Source organism: Manis pentadactyla, chromosome 9 (genome assembly GCF_030020395.1).
Source record: "Manis pentadactyla isolate mManPen7 chromosome 9, mManPen7.hap1, whole genome shotgun sequence".
Taxonomy (NCBI): Eukaryota; Metazoa; Chordata; class Mammalia; order Pholidota; family Manidae; genus Manis; species Manis pentadactyla.
Genome location: NC_080027.1, coordinates 55,026,480 through 55,047,429, shown reverse-complemented (window position 1 = coordinate 55,047,429; position 20,950 = coordinate 55,026,480). Strand labels below are relative to the sequence as shown.

Here is a 20,950-nt window from a genome sequence, read left to right as displayed (position 1 = left end):
GGTCAGGACAATGGTGTAGTTAATGTCATATGCCCAGAGCTCAGAACAGAGATTAGCGTAGAGTGGATGCTCTGAAAATATCTGTTCATCAAACAGGTTACTAACTGAACAAATGATATGATATGATGAGAGAATTAATAAATGAGCTAAGAGCGAATAATAAAGTGATGAATGAGTCAATGAATGAATGGATGAACAAAAGGACAAATTAATGAGTGAATGAACCAGTGAGTGGATAAGTAAACAGATGAGTAGGCTATTAACTAAATAAGTGAATGAATGAATGAAAGGATGGGGTCCTAATCAACAGGAATTCTACAGGTGAGCCACTGTTCTGGCCAACTTCAGCCTCGTTAAACCCTTCCTCTCTCTTTCTCTGGCCCCAGGTTTTAAGAGACACCAGAGGATACACCAAGGACATCCACCCCAGCTCTTCCCAGCATCCAGAGACTGGGGCTCACCCAGCCAACTCCTGTTCCGAGTCCTATGTTGCCATTGTGAAAGCAGGCCTGCTCACATCTCCAAGCCCTCCCTCCACTCCTGCACAGCCAGCCCACTTACAGCTCAGACGCACGGCCTCCCGTGCCACGTCTGGGTCTCGGCTGAGACGGGCCAGGGTCACTGCGGCCTTCTGCTGGACTCGCTCGCAAGCTGCTACCTCAGCAGGGGTCCCAGACCTTGGCTTCTCAGACAGCATGCCCATGATAAGCTGGACCCCTGGGCAAGAGGCAATGAAGAGTTGGCACCTGTCCCAGCAAGGAGCCTTCTCACAGGGGCCGGAAGGAAGGATGGCTGCAGAACTCAAGCGAAGGCTGTCAGCTGACTGAGGGTGTGTCGACCACAGGGAGGAAGCTGGATGAGGCCACCTCTTCCACCCCTTAAGCCCTGGGGTTTCTATGATTCCATGTACCAAGTCACTACACTTGGAAGGGACATCTGGAGGACACCCCTTTTTATTTTTGTAAGGCTATTATTGAGTTTTTGCTACATGCCTGGCACTGTGCTCAATGCACAGTAAATGCACCATCCCCTAACACCTCCCAGTAGCCTTATGAACTGGGTACTCCTATAATTCCCTTTGAGGCCCAGAGAGAAGTAAAATGTCCTTTCCAAGGTCCCACAGGTAGCAGTGGGGAGCTGGTATCATGAGCCCAGATAATCTGGATACTGTCTTTTACCCCTTCACTTCTGAGGTCCTCTGCACCTGAGACAGGTCCACAGGGGATGGGGCCTCCTGACAGATGGCGACCAGATCCTAGGCTGGATAAGCAAGAGACCAAAGGCTGCAGAGGGGATCAAACACTGGAGGAGGGTGGATTTGTTGGATTCAGAGATTTAGGCCTGAATTTGGTTGTCTGAGAAGCCTTCCCACTCTCCTCTGAAACCAGATCTGCCTTCTGATTGTCCTACAAATCCACACACACATCCACTCCCACCTCTGTGACTTTGTCCACCTAATTCTTCCTGCAGGGGATGCCCTTTTCCCTCTCATTCTCCATCTCAATCATTCCCATCCCATAGCTATAGGAAAACTCCATCTCCAGTGGTAGGTATTCCCTAACTAACCCAGCCCACACCCCCTTTCCTGTACCCAGAAGCACTTGCCAGCTTAACACTTAAACTAGACATGGCCTATAGATGTATTTTGCCTTTTATTTTTTGCAGCACACAGTGTCTTTTTTTTTAATTGCTAATATGCAAATTGAGAGATTTCTATAAAGTTCGTATTTCCAGCTTCTAAAAAGTTATTTCCTGATCTGACAACACTGGGCCCACCTTTCTACATAACAACAATTTGCAGAAGCTTTTTAAGCTTATTCTTTTAAATGAGTTAGTCCCAGTCCCTGCTGAGACCACATTATCCATTTGTATTACTCGCCTGCGTCCTGGAGGCATCTAAGTTTGCAACCTCTGACTTAGACAATGGAGCTGAAAGGATCCTTCAAGTTCTTTTAGATCAACCCTTCCCTCTCCTCCATTTCACAGAAGAGCACCTGGGGTCTGAAGAGAGGAAGTGATTGCCCAAGTTTACACAGGAGTCAGTCCCAATCCAGTGCCTCAGCCATGTGCCTCTCTGAACCTTACTTAAAACCAGATGCAATTTCTAACTCTCCTAGATCCCAGTGCACCAGGGCTGTGAGTTATTTAGTTATGGACCCTGAGATTATTCAGTTATGGAGAGGGGCCATTTCTCTCTCTGGCGAGCTTCCTATGCAGGCTCAAGGGACTCTGCAGTCCCCGCCTTAGCCCCTATTAACTTTGCCACCAACACTCTCAACCTCGGGACAAGGTGTTTCTCTTCCAAACCTTCTCCCTGGCCACTGAATGGAACATGGTCTTCAGGCTTCCTATGCCCACAATGTCCCTAAGACAAGGTTATGGTTGTTAATGTCCTGAGGCATCATGTTATGGCCTGTGGGGACATGACCAGGGGCCACCAAACTGACAACTTTGGGAAGTGCCACAAGCTTACAACACTTTACTTAGTCCTCCTGGTTAAGAGTCCACCAAAGAAGCCATTTTCCCAACCCCAGCATTGCACTTGGAACCTGACAAAGAATAGCTTCTCATCTATTAGCAAGTAAGCTCCATAAGCCAAAGATTTTTGTCCCTTTCCTGCTTGGATATATCTAAAGTATCCAAAATAGTGTTTAGCTCAAATATTTGTTGAAGGAATATCAATGCATGAATCTGACTGTATTCATCTGAAAAGTCTTTACAAAGGTATAAAAACAAAGTTTTTCAGATTTATACTTTATAAGTCTTATCTGGAAAAAGGTAAGGTGCTCTGAAATTGGGACTGCCTAGGACAATCTAAAATGAATTTCCTAAATTCTGATCAGGCTCAATGCCAGAAAAGAAGCCTGAGGGTTGTGGGCAACCAACACTCACACACAATTTAGGCAGGACAGACATGAAAGCACTGGGCTGCAAAGCAAGGCACGTCAGAGTCTCATGCATCCCGGTAAGAAGGTTGCCATGTTATCTCTATGAGGTAGGTATTACTATTGCTCCATTTTGCAGATGGAAAAGCAGAGGTCAATACAACTAGTAAATGGCAGAGACAGGACTCAAGCCCAGACAGTCTGTTTCCAGTTTTCACTAGTCTCAATGACTATGCTATCATGCCATCCCCCCTCTGCCACATTATTTCATTCTTGTTATATCATCACTTCTGTCAGGTTAGGCTCCCCTTCTAGACAAGTGAAATCATCTAGGACAAAGGCAAGGATGTATTTATCTCTGGGGTCATTTGTTTAGCACAATGCCACACACAAATTAGGTCTCAATAACTGTTTGCTGAATGAGTGAGACAATAGTACTTCGTAAACCATAAACCCTCTATAGATGCCAGGCATTCCAATCCCAAATCCAGACGCCTCTGGAGACCCACTCCCGCTGTCCACTTGAACTTGAGTGCTGAGGGAACAGGCTACAAATGATGCCCCCCAGTCTCTCAGCCTCAGCTGGCTCGGTGAAGTTGTTCATTATTAGCCCAATCACATAAAATTAACACAAAATGATGTCTTGCAATTAGTAATAGAGCCGTGGAGGATGGGGGATGTGTATGTTTGTTAGAACAGCGGGCAACCTGAGAGAAGGGGGTTTAACAAGAGCAGAGGCAGCTGGCCCAGGCTCCCAGATCACTTGTCCTCATTAGCGTCTCTGGTTTCCAACTGGGTGCTAATTGCTCCCTTATTTCCCAGTCACAGGAAGCCCTCACCACTCTCTGTTCCCAGCTGCAAGGCGCCACCCTGTCCTCCAGCAGACTGCTTGGATCACCTTCCTGGACACTGAAACCTGGCCCAGCTTACCTGGACCTTGGGGACCCCCTCAGCACAAGGTGGGGCAGGGAAGCAAGTGGGAAAGACATGCTCTCAGGAGAGGGGTCAAGGGATCCAGCTTGCCCTGACCTGCTCCCCCACCCTCACCCTTTCTCAGGCACTTCAGTTTCCTACTGAGGCCAAATCACACAAAGGAATGACTCAAAGTTAGAATGCATCCTTTTGCAGGAACAGATTCTTACTTTTAGGAACATAATGAAATATTTGTCTTCTCTTCACCACCCTAGTTAAAATAGCAATAGGCTATGCACCCCCTCCAAACCTTGGGCCTACCTTCCACCCTTCCTGCTTTATTTACTGCATGGCACTATCACCATAGGACTATCTTCTTGTTCATTGTCTCCTACTAAAATTAAAGCCCCATGAAGGCAAACAAACATACACATATTGGCCAAGTTGTACACATAAGCACACATACTGCTCATGCAATTGTGGAGCTACACCTGTACATATTTACATCCCTGTACAAAGTCCTTCACACAAACACAAAGACACATGGTCCTATATTGCTATATAACCCACATGCCATGCACATTGCTGAGAAGACATACCATTCTCCTGAATGATGTCAGAGGCACACTGCTCCAGGACAGACATGTTTGCCAAGATGGTCACAATCTGGAAAAGAGAATTGGAAAGCTAAGAAAAGGGACACACGTGGGCCAAAGGTGCTTTCTACAGACCATTCAGCCAGGGGCTACAGAGCTTTCCTTTAGCCTGTGATTCTTTACCATCCACCTGGCCCATCTTCCCATGGTATTTTCTTCCATCTTCATGGGCTCCTGCCACTCAGATGTATTTCCCTAGTGACTGGCACCTAGTTATAAGCATGTGGCCCTGGGATGGTCCCCAGGGACCCCAGGACCCCACTGGAGAGAACAGTGGCATGAGTGAAGATGGAGGCCCCATTATCTTTCTGCAGGGTTCCCTCTGACCCCAGGCCTTCAAATGCAGACAGAACTTGCAGGATCTTGGCTAGCTCCTGCCCTGCATTGATTTCCTCCAATCCTTATTCTTACCCTGACACTGAACCCCACCGTCCAACTTTCAACCTGAAATTAATGGAGACTGAGGTCAAGTTAGAGAGCATGTGTAGGATAAAAAGGCAGCATTACACCCCGAGCATCAGGTATCACATGGCATCTGGTGGAAAGTTCATGCTCAGCTGCACTTCACAAGTCTGTGGCCTGCAAACCCTAGTTCTCCCTGTAATGAAGGGAATGAAGGGGTGTTGACACCAGGTGGACAGTGAGCCTTGGTTTACAAGCCAGGCATAAACAACCCACCCCATTCCCATCCCCTGGCATAGTCAAGGTTGCAGAGAGAACTCAGCACAAAACAAGGTTAGGGAACGGACCGGACCATCAGGGGAGCCAATACAGACTCCGAATGCTACAGGGTGCTGAAACAGCACTGGAAAGTTTGGGAAACTTGGTACCTATTAACTCAGATACCATCTGCACATTGCTCCTGATATGAATAGCAAAATGAAAATCCACCTACTTCCATGAAAGTAGACAGCACTCTCAAAAAAATCTCAAAGGGCTTTTGCAGTGTGATTAAGTTAAGGATCTGGATATTATCTATGAGATAATCCTGGATATTGTGGGTCCAAAGTAACCACAAGGGTTCTTATGAGAAGGAGGCAGAAGGGTCAAAGTCAGAAAATGAGATCTAATCGGGGAAACAGAGGTCAGAGTGATGTGATGCCAAGAGCCAAGCAGTGCAAACAGCCTCTGGAAACCAGAAAAGGCAAGGCCGGGGATTCTCCCCTAGAGCTTCCAGAAGCCACGCAGCTCTGTCAACACCTTGATTTTAGCTCCGTGAGACCCTCTTAGGGCTCTGACCACCAGAACTCCAAGATAAAGTTGTGATGCTTTAAGCCACTAAGTTTATGGTAATTTGTTATAGCAGCAATTAAAATAAATAAAATTTATTATTTAATAAAATTATAAATTAAACTTAAATAAATAATAAATTGATTTTTTAAATAAAATTTTTAAGTACTAACCAATGGAATTGCCAAAGATGTGGCTAATGTGAGATCATTCCCAACAGGAGGCAAGATCCCAGGGCAGGAGGAGCCCTCTCCAGCAGAGAACACAACACACTTTGTAATTAAAATAATTAATAAAAGTAATAAGCACTTCTCATTGGTGCAGGCCTCTCTCCCTTAAAGGGCTCCTTCAAAGCCCGTGGCCCAGTTCTCACCGGACGCCGTGCTCCCACCTCTGAGGCAGCAGCTGGCAGTCGCCTGTGGACAGTTCAGGCAGCTTGAATGGTGAAACTGGAATAATGCGTAGTAATGTGTTTACCAAGAAAGAGTACTATCTAGATTTTAATTGGTTCGATATTGGAATATCACTCTGGATGATAAATACATATAACAAGTCTTTTAATCAGAAAGAAAAAGTTTGCCATATTAATAGTATATCTATCTCCCCCACCTTTCTCATCAAACACGTGTTGGCATGTGCTTTCTCAGGCTGCTGCGGCATCCACGTGCGTCAGCCCCTGCCGGCTCCGACCTTGGGGCCTGGCCGAGTAAGCGTGACTGAGGTGGGTTGCCTAGGAAGGACAGAAGGGTATGCCAGAAGCTTTATTCTGAGAGCAGCTGTGCCCCAGCAGAGGTTTTATGAAGGGGGTGACCTGCTCCTATTTGCATTTTAAAAAGACAATGGGATTAAAGGAGGTTTAGTCCTTAGAAAGCTCTTTTTCCCTCTTTTAAGATTGTGAGTATTTGTGGGTAGAATGGAAGGAATTAGAGGGAAAATATGGGCTGAAGATGCAGTTAAATGGAAGGTTCCCCCAAGAAGCATAAAGTGTGCAAAGTCTTGTAAGGAAGGAGACACAGGGCCAAATCTGTGTCAGATCACAGTTCATCTGGCTGTCTCTGGACTGTTACAGTAGCAGGGAGTATGGACTCTGCTCCTAGGACACAGGGGCCACTAAACCCCAACCATCACTATCCCAGCCTCTGAATAAAGACACTTGCTTGACACATCCAAAAGGGAGGGAGGGAGGGAGGGCAAAATAAAAAAAGGAGAAGGAAACCTTTGTCTGCAGCATCAGGTTCATTACATGGCAATTATTAGCTATCTGAGGCACAGGTAGGTCTTTGTGTCAGACTAATTTAGATCCTGTTAATGAAAATTACTTCCTCTTTGCAGAACCTGTACCCCATGTGGTTTTCTGAGGTTCAGATGAAGTATTCAATTAAGCACAATTTGAATAAATGCCAATTATGCCCTGTTTCGAGCCCCCTTTTGAAACATCCTTGTATGCGTGTGATGTAGAGAGCAAGGGGATCAAAGTTTCTCCTCACAGTTAAGCTCAGGATTTTAGGGACAAGCTGGGAGTTTAGGGACAACTGGTTTACCTCATTGAATGCACGATAACAACACTGTAGGATCCAGGCAGTTTTCCCCTGTCCAGGCTAATTCAGTCCTGTCTGATGATTTTCAATTAAGTCCTAATCCTCCTGAAAGGGCGTTATTCCCTCTGCAGGTTATTTGGTGAAAACAGGACATGGGCCTCAAGAGAGGTCCTAGGTGAAAGGCAGTATAGTGTAGTAGCTAAGAGCATGAATCAGTTTAATTTCAAATCTTGGCTCTATTTATTTTCCATTTAATCTTGGTCATGTTACTTAACCTTTCAATGCCTTAGTTAATGAAGGTGTGGAAGTTTTCTATTACTGCCATAATAAATTACCATAAACTTAGTGGCTTAAAACACTGTAATTTTATCTTGGAGTTCTGGTGGTCAGAGCCAGACGAGGGTCTCACGGAGCTAAAATCAAGGTGTTGACAGAGCTGCACGGCTTCTGGAGGCTCTAGGGGAGAATTCCCGGCCTTACCTTTTCTGGTTTCCAGAGGCTGTTTGCACTGCTTGGCTCTTGGCACCACAGCACTCTGACCTCTGTTATCCCAATTAGATCTCATTTTCTGACTTTGACCCTTCTGCCTCCTTCTCATAAGAACCCTTGTGGTTACATTGGAGTCACATAGATAATCCAGGATAATACTCCTATATCCAGATCCTTAATTTAATCACACCTGCAAAATCCCTTTGGCCATGTGCTGTAGCATATTCACAGGTTTTGGGGATTAGAATGTGGGCATTTCTGTGGGAGGCATTATTTGGCCTAAAATAGGAGATAAATTTAAGATAATGCATAATACTTATGAGCATTAAGTGAGTTAATGTTTTATCAAGCACCTCAGAACATTCGTTAAATATAATGAGTATTGCTTACCTCTGGGAAACAGCTTGAAAATACATAGACCTTGAAAGATTATGTCAAGGAGTAGAAGTTGATGTCATACCCAGTGTTGCCAAAGATGTAGCTAATGTGAGATCATTCCCCAAGGGAGGCAAGATCCCAGCAGGAGGAGCCCTTCCCAGCAGAGAACCCAACAAACTTTGTGCTTACTACTTTCTGTGCCATTCTGAAATCATTTTTCCTTTGGCCTCCCAAGGGTTGACTGACCACCTTAAGGAAAGTGAGGTGTGTAGCAAATTGAACCAGAACAGCAGGGGTCTTCCCGTGTCGCTGATTTAAGGAGAGATGCCTTTGTGCACAGAGAAGGAGGCTATCAAAGCCTTTTGATGTCAGCACACATGCAGAGGAGAAGGTTTGCTCTGCACTGGCCCAGGGCAGGTGATCTGATCGGGGAATCCTAGACCACAACCCTTGATCCCATGGTGTGACCCAGGCCTGTCCAACATCCTCAGCAATGTCTACCTGTGTTCTCACTCTTATTTTGCCTGTGTCCCTTTCATTGGCTCTTCTGTAAACTAACACTGAAGACCACGTTACATAAAGGACAAATGAGGGTTACCCAGGCCACCCAAACAGAGGCAGGTGCTCTGATCTGATAGAACTTACAACACAGAAAATGTGACAGGTAATAATAAAAAGTTATGATTGCTTTTATGCTGTGCAGTCATTAAGACAAAAAGGCCAACAATTCATATGATTATAATTAGAATTATACTTTAATTGCTAGACGGAATACTTAGATTTCTATTATCACCACAGTAACTCTCCAAAAGCTATAACAACATTGTCACCCACAGCCCTGAAGCCAGCCAAGAAAATCCCTTCTAGGGGAAGCCCAGTGCTTCTCTATCCTTCTGTCTTTCCTTCATACCACTTCTTCTACTAAAGCAGGAAAAAATCAAGATGAGGACATTGGTCTGAAGAATGAAGGGGTCAGAGGGAGAAAGGGTATGTTTTCTTTGAATGCATTTTCTTCCCCAAGGCCTCAATGCAGGGAGCTCCAGGAGGTCCAGCCCTCTCCTTCTCTTTTTCTTTTCACTGAGCCTCTCTCTCTTTCTGATCTGCATGGTCAGGGGCCCAGGAGCTGAGAGCTGAGCAGGCACAGAGACTAGGAGGGCACCTGCCTGGGCTATGAGACAACACACCGCTCCTGTTCTGGTGCTTGTGTTGCCAGGTAGCTGCATCTGGGGAGGTCTCTCCCTGCACCCCAAGTGAAACCTCAAACTGGACAGGGGAGGGCTCTTGATTCTGGACAAGAAAGAATTCTTGAGCAGGTAGAAGAGTGTGGGTAAGGAAGGAATTCATTAAAGCAAAAGAAGCAGAGAATGGCAGCTGCCTTGCAAGCAGCAGAGAGTAGGGAAGAGCAGAGGGAGGGAAGTTCACTGAACTCCTGCTTGGCACAGGGAAGATCTCTTGCCAACTCCTAAAACCAGGGTCACCTGGCATCCAGTGTCCACTTAGATCTGCACAGCACAGGAACTAAGCCTACCACCTCAGGATTTGGGGGAGCTGCAGAGCACTGGATGGAGTGAGACTATATTATGAGAACTGCCCAAAGGCAAAGAAAGGAAATTTTCAGGCAGGCTACTAAAGAGCATGATTGTACAGCCACAGTCCTGTCTGGATCACCCAGGCCATGGGAACTTGCAAGCCCAAATCAGAGCTCTCAGTAGCCCCTTCCTGCTTATCTGGAGTAGAAGAGAGGCAGAGTGAACACTTGTGCTTAAGTCTGGAAAATAGAATGAAATAGTAAAGTGACAAAGATACTTACCACTGCAAAAGCACAGAGACAAAACACGAAGTTGAGCAGTGAGAAGGCTTTACTTAAAAAGTATACCCTCGAAGAAAAGGGAGTGCAGGCAACCTCAGAGAGAAGGCACACTTAAAGGTCTGGGGTTTGGCCTTTAAGGCCCTTTGGGGTCTTTTGGGTAGGGGTCAGCATAAGGCATGATGTATACAGGTGAGTAATAATTTCCTTGAAATTTTGTTTTAGGAATAAGGTTATTTAGGTGATTGTGTTGGTCCAGATTGTGGCATTCTTTATCCACATAGGTTTATTTACACTTTGGAGGTTTATCTCCTGTCCTGGTTACAAAGTTACTTAAATGATTAAGGGGAGGGAAAAAGAGGAAGAAAAGTCTATAGATTAAGTTAAAGAGCAAAATGGGTCTTTTTCGCAGGCTAAGTAGATTTTACAGTGGCATGACCCTTGTCCCGTTTCCCTGTCTGACCTCACTCCAGTCTTCTCATTTGAGGCCTGCTTTTCTCCTCACTACTGAAGAGGTGAGACTGGAAGCCTGGGACTTGGGCCTAGCAGAGAGAGCCACAAGAGCTGTAAAACTGCCTTGAATGTAGGTCCCACCCTGTTGGTGCACTAGGCCACAGACTGTCCCTGGGAATCACATGGAGGTTGAGATGTGAGGTCTCCAGTGTTAGGGAGCATGGAAACGCCTGACCAGTCTCCTGCTTAGTTTTCCCTGGACTCTGTAAGGAGAGGGCTTGGGAGCAGATCTGGACTGGGTATTGTGATTCTGGTTCCTCCAAGCCTCTCCAGACAGGAAGACATGCATATGTATTCATATGCAAATTAGCATGTTTACTCCTTTGAGTGGCTTACAGTCCTTATCAACCCTGGCACACACATGTACACATGCACACAACTTGCATATACCTACATAAGAGACTGAAACAATACACTCATTGACTCACACCACACTACAATCACCACCACATTAACTATATTTCCTTTCTGCCCCTAAGCTAACATTCCCTGTCTGAACTCATCTTAATCCCTGGCTCTGTCAGAGACTCCTGCCCCATTCATTATGGAGTACCCACTTTGGTTCTAACTAACATATGAGCATTACAATCATCATAATGACAAGGGGAGGGAGGAAATAGTATTAGCCCCCTTCCACAAATGAGAAAATTAAGACTCAGAGAAGTTAAGTGATTTGTCTAGGGTCACAGAGCTAGGAAATGGCAGAGTTAGAATTTGAACTCAGGTCTCTCTGAATCCAAAGCCTGTACTGCTTCCACTATGTCATGCATGGTATACATGTATATCCAGACTTTCTAAACTATAGGGGCTTTTGTGACGTTGATGTGAGTCAAAATTTTAATCCCAGTAACTGGCATTTTTGATAAAGGAACTCCTAAAAATGGTATTCACAGTGAGGTCTCAGAAATGCTACACGACCTGGACATTCTAAAATGCCAGCAGACGATGTGCTGTCATGGGAAGCATATGCCAGCACTCTCCATGGGCTTCTGGGAAAACAATTTCTGAAAGCCACAAAAAGCCATGCTCAGTGAAAGTTTCTCTTATGGGCTAAACAAGATAACCAGGTCCTTTCAAGCCTAGGTGGTCACTGCTGGAAGAGCAGGGTGGAAGGGAGGTAGCCCCTTTCCCACCAGCCTATGTCATGCCTGTAGCTGATTTCCTGGGCAGCATGACCCCTAGAAAATCACTCCTGGGGATGAAAACACAGGCCACACAGATAGCGTGTAAGGCCCGGAGTTCATCTGGTTGCCTGGCCACCCCAGTTTCCCTAGTTAGCAGAGGGAGACTGAAGACCCCAAGCCAAGATGGCCCTCACCCCTGTCTACAGGCCGAGGGTGGCTACAGGATAGGCCTGGCCATCGATGCTCCTGCCAGACAAGTTAAGTAGACCCAGCTTGCTGGGTGATGGAGAGGTTTTCACCGAGATGCGCAGAGTTGGACGAAGTATAGATCCAAGACCAGGAGGCTCACACAGCACTGACGTCATTGGTACATGCATTACCGGAAACCTCACGGGCATTTAATCTCCTAAGTGTTTCAGGGGGCGGTGAGCACTTCAGAGTCTAATTCATCTTCTTTGTCTTCATCACAGAAAGCCCTCTGATCACCTTAATCCTCCCCTGGATACAGGAAAGAGCCCCTTGTTCCTTTAATGGCTGTGCTCTCACTAGCTAAGTGGTTGCTCAGGAGTCAGGGCAGAAGGTGAAGCCGACATGGGGTTAGTGGGAGAGGAGCGCCTGCTCAGACTGGATGGGTGGGAGGGATCCGGGTAGGGGGCAGGCGGATGGGGATTAGAGAAGGAAGAGGCAAGGGGGTGGGCGTGGCAGGAAAACTCCTGACTCCAGATTCAGAAGAAACTTCCATCTGCATAGAATGAGCTTGACCACATTCTCTCCCCACCCCGAGCCCCTTCCTCCCTAGGAATCAGTGAGGTTTCAAGAAGGGTGCCAGTCACTCCTCATGGTGAAAGAAGGGTCTCTGCACACAGAGCCACAGGATACCTGAGCTGGAAGAGCTCATGCTCATTTTACAGACAAGAAAATTCTACTCTGGACATTCCCTATTCAGGCCTGTGTGCCCCACTTTCCAAGGACAATAATAATAATAACATTGGTGGTGGTGGCTTCCACTTATTTAATAGTTTCTATGTGCCAGGGACTATACCAAGAATTTGCATTCATTAGTTTATGTTATTATTTCAACTTTGAAATATCTATTATTCAACCCCATTCACAGATGAGAAAAGTGAGGCCCTGAGTGACATACCCAAGTTACATGATTATTAACAGCAGAGAAGCTTTGAACACAGGTCATCTGACCCCAAAATCTCTGTTCTTACTGCCTCACTAGTGGATCTTGTATGAAATGACCAGAGTTGGCTACAGGAGAGGCACTTGAAGGTGAAAGGACCTAAAAGCAACTGAGGGTGTCTGCTGAAGAAGAGGAGAAGCAGGGCAGATCATGCAGGAAGGCCCCCAGCCCATTCCCATGTCCAGGGGCTATGACTGCAATGCCCTGGGCATGGCCCCTCAGGCCAAGGGGGCCAATGGCCAGCCCAGTGAGCAACCACTCTATCTGTACTGCCACACCCTGTCTCCACAGGGGCTTGTCCAACTCTAAGAGGGAGTTGAGATGGGAGGAGAGCTCTGGAAGCATATCATGCACAGCTTGAAAGGCCAGGTTGAGGATTTTGGAAAATTCACTATCTGTGCCCTTCCTTGGAATACCACATTTGAAAAATAATGATATTCATCACTTATTAAGGACTTAATAAGGACAAAGTGTTGTGTCAGCTCCTTTACATGTATTCTCTCACTCACCCTTGCAATGACCTTGCAAGAGCAACCCAGTTAGTAGATGAGAAAACCAACAACCAAGACTTCCAAAGTCACCCAGTTGGTGAGTGTCAATCCCGGACAGGATCAACACGCAGCCTCGCTGACCCACAGCTCCACTACCTCCACTTCACTTTCAGAGATGGCAGCAGATGAGAGATGAAGTCCAAGCTCTCAGTCAGGCCAGGATTTAAGCTGGCTAGCCACTTGCCAGCCATATAATTTGGAGGATACCCTCTTGATACTCAATAATCTCATCTATAAAATGGGGCAGATATTACCAGCCTCATTGTGTTACTAGAACCCTCATAAGCAAATGCTCATATACTAGATAATTCTCTCCAAATGGGAACTGCTATGGTTAGGGATTCTAAAAATAAGGAAGAACTAATGCAACAGCATCCTGTTTCTTTCCTTTCAGACCCTAACAAGCACTTAGAGAACATCGGCATCAATGCCAGCTCCTGACTAGAGGCCTTAAGAAATCCTGGGGAACTATAGAACACTGGCCATGCCCTCAAGGGGTAAAACTGACATGTAATTACTAGGAAGAAATAAAGTTCATTAGAAAATCCAACAGAGCACTGCAAGGTATGGCCTCCAAGAAAAGGAGGTGATTCCAGAGATCTGGAGCTATCAGAGAAGCCTTTCCAGGAGTTTCTGGGGTGGGAGCTAGAATGGGAAGCTGAGGCAGCTTCAACCAGGTGAGGAAGCAGGAAGAAACGGGTAGAGATTGGGGGCCAACAGGCAGACAGGAATGGGCTCAGTTGGAGTTGGTGGGGGGGGTCACCTAATTTAGAGCTTAGACACCTGGTGGAATTTAGAGACCTAAAACCCACCTGGGCAACCAACCACCCCTGCTTTGGTGGGTAAAATGGGAGGCTGGATATGGCAGTGGGGGCACAGAATAGAATTTCATAACCTTAGATCTCAAAGGCCCTTCAAAACCCTCTCATCCAATGTTTCCAAACACTTGGAGCAGTGAAATCCTTTTTCCCAAAACACAACTTTGTACGGAGTTCAAATATACAAAACCATTGAGACTGGTAGACAGGTTGAAGCTCCAAAGAGAGGCTCTGCTCCAGGCCTCTGTCTACAGAGGCAGAGAAGGGAAGAAACTCAACTGGATGTTCAATGTCAGACAGGCACCAACAAGATGGACACAGACCCTCAGAGGAGGTTTGGGGACCTTCCCATGGTGTCTGTGCCTTCTAGGACAGACAGGTATGAACAGAGATAAAGAAAGGCCCTATAGTGGTTGGGAGGGGAAAGGAGGAAGAGTAGAGACTCCAAGTGCAATGAGGCCTGCTGAACACAGTGCCCTTTCCCTTGCTGCAGGTGCCTGGGCCCAACAGGACTGGCTGTGCCACCAAGTCACATCATCTCCATCTCCCCTGGCACCTAAGCCCTGGCCTCATGGCCTGTGTCTTCATAGCTACAGGCCCTGTTCCTGGTACCTCTTGAGCCTCTCACCTGGTCCCGGGTGTAAGGCGTGTCCACCCTCTGCTTGTCGCTGCAGGCTTCCAGGAGGACGCGGATGGCATTCAGCTGCAGGAGCATCTCGCAAGCCATTGTGTCAAAGAAGGTGATGTTGGCAAGGGCTGCAGAGGCCAGCAGGAAGACTTCCCCAGATGAGGCCTCTTGGCACAGTTCTGGGTGGTGAAGAGGGAGAAAACGGCTTCACTGCCAAGTGCTTTCATATCATTTACCTCCTTTGGTTCCCACAATAGCTCTGGGAGAAAATCTGGGCAGGTGTTAGGATAATCATTTGCAAATAAGTAAAGTAGTTACTAAAGAGGAAATTTTATCTGTCTACACAAGTGGCAGAGCTGGGATTTGAATTCTGGTATGTGACTTTATTCACTCCTTCATCCAACAAGTGTTTAGTGAGGAACACTGTGTTCAGGCACCACTGGTATCTTGGGATGGTGTGGTGAACAAAACAGATCAGGTCTCTGCCCCTATTAAGCTTACACCCTAGTAGTGGCAAGAGAAAATGAGCTTTTAAAAAATCAATATAAATAACTAGGAATTCTAATAAATGCAAAGAAGAAAATGCTAAGACAGAGAATAACTAGAGGCTCCATGGGGTGCATAAGGAAGGTCTCCTTAAGAATGTGAAAGGTGAGACCTTAAAGGGAAAGTGGGGCAATCATGACAATATTTGAGGGAAGAGCATGGTCCAGTTCAAAGGAACAGCATATACAAAGGCCCTGAGGTAGGAAAGAACTCCTGGTCCATTTGTGTCTCTAGTAATATGCACTAGATTGCTGCTGAATTTGCCTTGAGAAAGAGGTCAAATTAAAACAAACAATCTACCTCTCCAGCTGCCATCAGCAGAGCTTCAATATTGCCTTTTGGTCCCAGGATAAGGGTCACCTGGTTACATAAAGTCTAATACCAAGCCCCTGAATGTCAGGCTTTTTCTCTCTGTTTCTAGTGTCCATAACCCAGACCTAACCAGATTCCCCCACTGACTATCTGTAATTGGGTTTGTTGGGTCTTTAAGGATAAGAGGACCATTCCCAAGCCCTGTATCACTTCACCACCTAACAATTCCCCATGGGCTCCACTTGATCCAGAATGGAACCTGCCTCAGGAAGAGGCACCAAAGCACTCTGTGCATGGTTCTGCCTACCCATCCCCATGGACCTGACTTCTCACCGCCAGATCCACCTTGAGCATCAGTCAAGGTGCTTCCTGGGTCCAGGCCCTTTCTCACTGGTAACACCTCTATGAGAACACAGGAAGAGAAGCCAGACTCCAGGAAAATTAGCCCCAAGGGAGGGAGTCCAGGAGGAAGAGCTGAGCTCTGTTCAATCCTGAATCTTGCTTTTGCTTCCCTACAAACAACCTATACTTCCAGAATCTGATACTGAAATTGGCCCCTCTTGGCACCTTCCAGTGAATGCAATTTCTGGTCCTTAACTGTAAAGGGACAGAAAATAATATTAGTTGAACCATCTGCAGTGCTCTCTGCCATTAAATTCTGAGTGCCCTTAAAGTAGAAAATAGTTGCCTGCATTTACAGATATAGAAGCCGAGACTCAGAGAAGCCAGTTGTATCAGCAGCTCCCATTTAATTGTTTGCTCTGTATAAGGCATTGCTGTACTTTTTTAAGTCTCATTAAATCATTCCATGCTCACAACAACCAAATATTTTTATCACAATTTCACAGTTGAAGGAACTGAGGATTCAAATATTAACTGATTTTCCCAAATTTATGGAACTGAGGACTATTGGAAATCGTTAGGGCCTAGAATCAAACCCAGGTCTGTCTGTACTCCAGGCTGCTTCTCGTCCCTCAGCCTCTGGCTCATTCCTGGTGCTGCTCCTGCAGTTAGGTTTCAGTTCTATCAGGGGGGTGATGTCTGCCTCTGGGCAGCACTGCTCACCCCAGCCTAGCTATGACAAACTAAACAACTCAGGATCTTGATCTAATCATCCAGGGCTGGGACAATGGATTAGAACAAAGAATTAAGAATGTTATGATTTCCCTTTTCCAATGACTGCCCTATCCTCTGATTTTGGGGGAACCACTGTGGACAGCCAACCCTTTCCAGACAAACTTCCTCACATCCAAGGACTCAACAGCCCACTTTGCTATAAGATTTCTACCAGGTCCAAACACCCACCCTCATTCTTATGCAGTCGCCATTGCCTCTGAGGCAGCGATTATTAACACAACCATCTAAGTGCCTTTTAATTTTGGTGCACACTTATTTGAATGACAGTCTGCATCACCTGGAATGTGTTAGGAAGATTAAATTGAGAATTCCAATGACTCATTTATAAATGTTTCCAGGGAATAGCAAGAAATTGGAGGACTATTTCCCACCAAAGAACAGAGCCCTGGCACGCTGCCCAGAAGATACACCAACTGCTGACTCTCAGAGCATCTCCACAGTGCACCTTCATCAGGGGAAAGAAAGAGGCAGGCTCCTCATTTCCAGGGGGAAATCCCGCCCAGGCAAAGAAGTGGAATGGATGTATGGCAATCATGAAAGGTTGTTTGGACTATATATATTTGGATATGTTTATTTATTGTATTATTTGCTACCATTTGTAAATTAGGAGGTTTTCTATGAAACTTAGGATATTTGTCTTATCTTTAAAAACTGGGCTTTCCTGAATGGCGATGATCAGCTGGAGCTTATCCATGACTGTCCTTCCTCAGCCAGTGCACATGATTTTCAATTCCATACAGAATTCACACCTCCTGATTTTCTTCTTCATCTGGCCCTCTTCAATTCATTTGTTTCCTGCCTGGCTTCTGTGGATGATTGAGTATGAGACTCCTGGCCTGAGTGAATCCTAACACTGTTATATTGCCTTGAGAAAGTTCCTCAACCTCTCTTGGCCTGAGCTTCTCCTTTTGAGTGGGAATTGAACTTTACAGTCTCTTGAGTTCCCTCCAGCCAAGACTTTTAACTTCAGCTTCTATGTTTTCTAAACTTTGAATAAATGTGGATGTTGGCAAATTGATTTATCCCAGCCTGGACTATGGGTGCCAGTGTCCCAGTGACTAGAATCAGCCAGAAAGTCAACTTAACTGATGTTTCTTATGTGCAAATTACTTGCAGATCTTAAAACTCTACAGCTGGAAGAATCCTTGGGAGAAGATTGCAACTGTCCATTTTATATGCTAGAAAAATTGTAAAGTAAGCTTTCCAATGTGACATGGCAAGTGAAGGGCAGCATCTCAGCCAGTACTTGTCCAGGGTTGCAGGTCAATAAGTCTTTGTTGACTGGATGAATGAAAAGATAAAAATGTAAACCTGAGTGCCTTGACTCCTAGTCCAGTGTTCTATGCTGCCCATAAATTTGTGCCATTCTAGATATTCTTAGCCCTGACTTGATGACTCTAAGAGCTAACCCCAAATTCTCTGAAGAAATTAATTTTCATTCAGTTGCAGTAAGATATGAACATAGAGACAGTGACAGAGATAAGGATAGAAGCAGAAACACAGATCACCACCAGCACTTATAAAAGAAAGGACATGGATTGCAAACAAAATTTCCTGAAGATTTTATCCAGACCAGTCTGTTTCTGCAGTTTTACAAGGGAAAGCTGGGGGAAGAGCATATTCTAGATATCAGACTATGATTCTCCTGCCAAGAGTACCTATGTCTGAATCAGGGAACCTGGAAGAGTCAACGCTTTCAAGACTGCAGGATGTGAGACCAGCGGTGGGGCTGCAGGCAGCAGCTGGGTTGGACTGGTGCTTCCTGAGAAGTCATTTGCCCATCATTGCTGCCACATCTGTTGGGTACAACAGTCTGAGAACTTCAGAAACAAAGCCCATCAGAATCTCTCTGGCCAAGGACCTGAGCCTCAACATTTGAGGCCCCTCTCCTCCATGGGGCTTGTCCTGGCCTCCATCCCGAAAGGCCAGTTCATTCCAACCTGGCCGCAATTCAAAGAGCTTCTCGGAGAGCTGTGTGCATTTTAATAGAAGGCTTTACAACAGAGCTCTTTGTGAGCCTGACTGTGACACTAATGGTGGGATTTCAGCTAGTGTGGTCATCTATGCAGGAGATATGTGGGGTTCAGTGAGTTGGGGGCAGGAAGGCCTTCCTGGCCCTTCCTGAAGACAACTGGGACAAGGCCCCCTCAACCCGTGGTCCCCTCCTGCCCAGATGACTCACTGACAAGAGCTGTCACGATCTCCTCCATGCTCTCCAGGAAGCTGCTGAGGTGCTGGGTAAAGGGCAGGTGTGGGGAGGTGACCTGGGCCACCACAGCTGCAGCCTCAGCCCGCGTGGCCTCCGAGTGGCTGTCATCCGTCAGGATCTCAGCCAAGCACAGCACACCATCCACCTGCAGATGGAGAGAGGGCAGGTCCCTGTTTATTCTGGGAGAGTACCACTGCTCATGATAAAAAGAGACAGAGACTCAAGCCCCCTTATAGGGTCCAGCCTTGGATTCTCAGAACAGTCCAGGGCACAGTGTGGAGCCCCAAAATGACCCAAAGTCTGGCACCTGGAGTCCTCTCCTTTGACTCCAGCAGGAATCAGTGACCTCCCATGGGCTTCTTAGACAGCAGACAGCAAGCCACATATGCAGGGGCCAAACCCTGGTCATTCACCACCACAAATTGTAGTAGAAAGAACAGTCACTTAGAACTCTCGCACCTCCGAGCTCCAGCCCTGGCTCCCTTTTACTTGCATTGTATGGCTTGGTATTAGTCAGTTAGCCTCTCTGAGACTCTGTATCTTCATCCACCAACAGGGTTTTGGGGGAGTAAAGATTTGAAGCACGTGATGCTACATCCAAAAGGGATGCTCAAGAAACACTGGCTCCCTTCTCCCATCCTTGGGTTAGCAGTAGGCTGAGCTCAATGTTTTCCCAACTTCTCACCTACCATCCTTTCCCACAGAAAGAGCCTCTCTGGAGACTTTGCTCTTTGCCCGACCAGAAAGGAACATGGTGGGCATGGTGGGACATGAATGCCCAGTGAGTTCAGCTTCCCAGTTCCGCTCTGGCCAGACCTGCTCTTGCCATAATAATAGCTTCTGCTTATTGAGGACTTACTACATGCCAGCTACTGCTCCAAGTGCAGCACATATGTTATTAAACCATTTCATCCTAATAACCCTGAGGTCAGTATTATTACTATTCCCATTTTACAGATGAAGAAACCGACACAGGAAGGTTTATTGATTTGCTCAAGATCACAGGCTTTAAAAATAGTTGGTTTGGGATTTGAACCCAAATTGTCTAGCTTCAGAGCCTATGGTTTTGAACAGAATATTATACTGCCTCCTCAGAAGTGACAGCTGAGCTCAGACCTCTGCCTCCATCAGGGGTCCACAGATGAGACTCTTTGGAGGACAGGGCGGGCAGTAACTTATCGAAGTTAGCTCGGAAGTGCTACTGCAGCCCCTCCGATGCCCAGGTCACCAGCCTGCTTGGCAACCCTGCTGCCAAGCACCAAGGAGTCCTTCTCCTGCTAGGAGTGGGGGGTAGGGGAAGAGCCAGAGAGAGGTGAGGTGAGGTAAGGAGAAGCCTGGGCTCCATAGGCCTGGGGCTCCTGTCCCTACACCCTGACTTCCTGCCACTCAGCTCCAGTGGCTCTCCAGAAGTCTGCGCTTTGTTTGACTAATTACCACCACCAGGTGCTGGGCCGCCCTTAAATGGCTCTTGGGAGATGTAAGGTCCATTAGCTATGAAAGCCTTTGGCAATCTCAGACTCAAAAGAGACAAATGTGGAAACAGGAGCCTGGGGAACTGTCTGAAATAAAACTCACCTGTAAGTACTTAATAAAAGAGAACAAACATCAGCCCGGCAGCCCCTGGCAGGCCGGGATTCATGCCAGCTGTTTGACAGGCCCTCAGAGAGTGAGGCCTCAGAGAGGGGGGTTCCCTTGAGCCCACGGAAGGCAGGGGGGCTGCTCTGGGCTAGAAACAGGAAGCAGCCCTATTGCCAACATGAGGAACCTCTTAGGCCTGTCTGGCCTCTGTCCCTTTCCTCCTTCCAGCACCATCCACGGCTGTGCTCAGGGTCCCACCAGAGGAATGTCTCGGTCATCCAGTCTCCCTAATCTCATCGTGAATGCAGATGGGGCTGCATTGCTGACCGAGGTGAGAACCCTAATCAGACCAAAACCAGACCCAAACCTAGTCCCCATCACATGCTTGGAGAGGGGCCAACCTGAACACACCAGAGAGGCAGAGAAGTTGACGGCCCCTGAGAGCCTGGT

The 20,950-nt window shown here is 46.6% G+C and overlaps 1 protein-coding gene across 1 annotated transcript in view; it reads right to left on the bottom strand.

The window, feature by feature from the left end:
• The window catches only part of INSC (INSC spindle orientation adaptor protein), a 136,431-nt gene that overhangs the window by 6,112 nt on the left and 109,369 nt on the right, over positions 1 to 20,950 (bottom strand). The window contains exons 7-10 of the mRNA XM_036877055.2: positions 18,896 to 19,067; positions 14,719 to 14,897; positions 4,397 to 4,463; positions 562 to 717 (exon numbers count right to left, since the gene is read on the bottom strand). Coding sequence (XP_036732950.2) covers positions 562 to 717; positions 4,397 to 4,463; positions 14,719 to 14,897; positions 18,896 to 19,067 — 574 coding nt within the window. The remainder of the gene's footprint in view (positions 1 to 561; positions 718 to 4,396; positions 4,464 to 14,718; positions 14,898 to 18,895; positions 19,068 to 20,950) is intronic.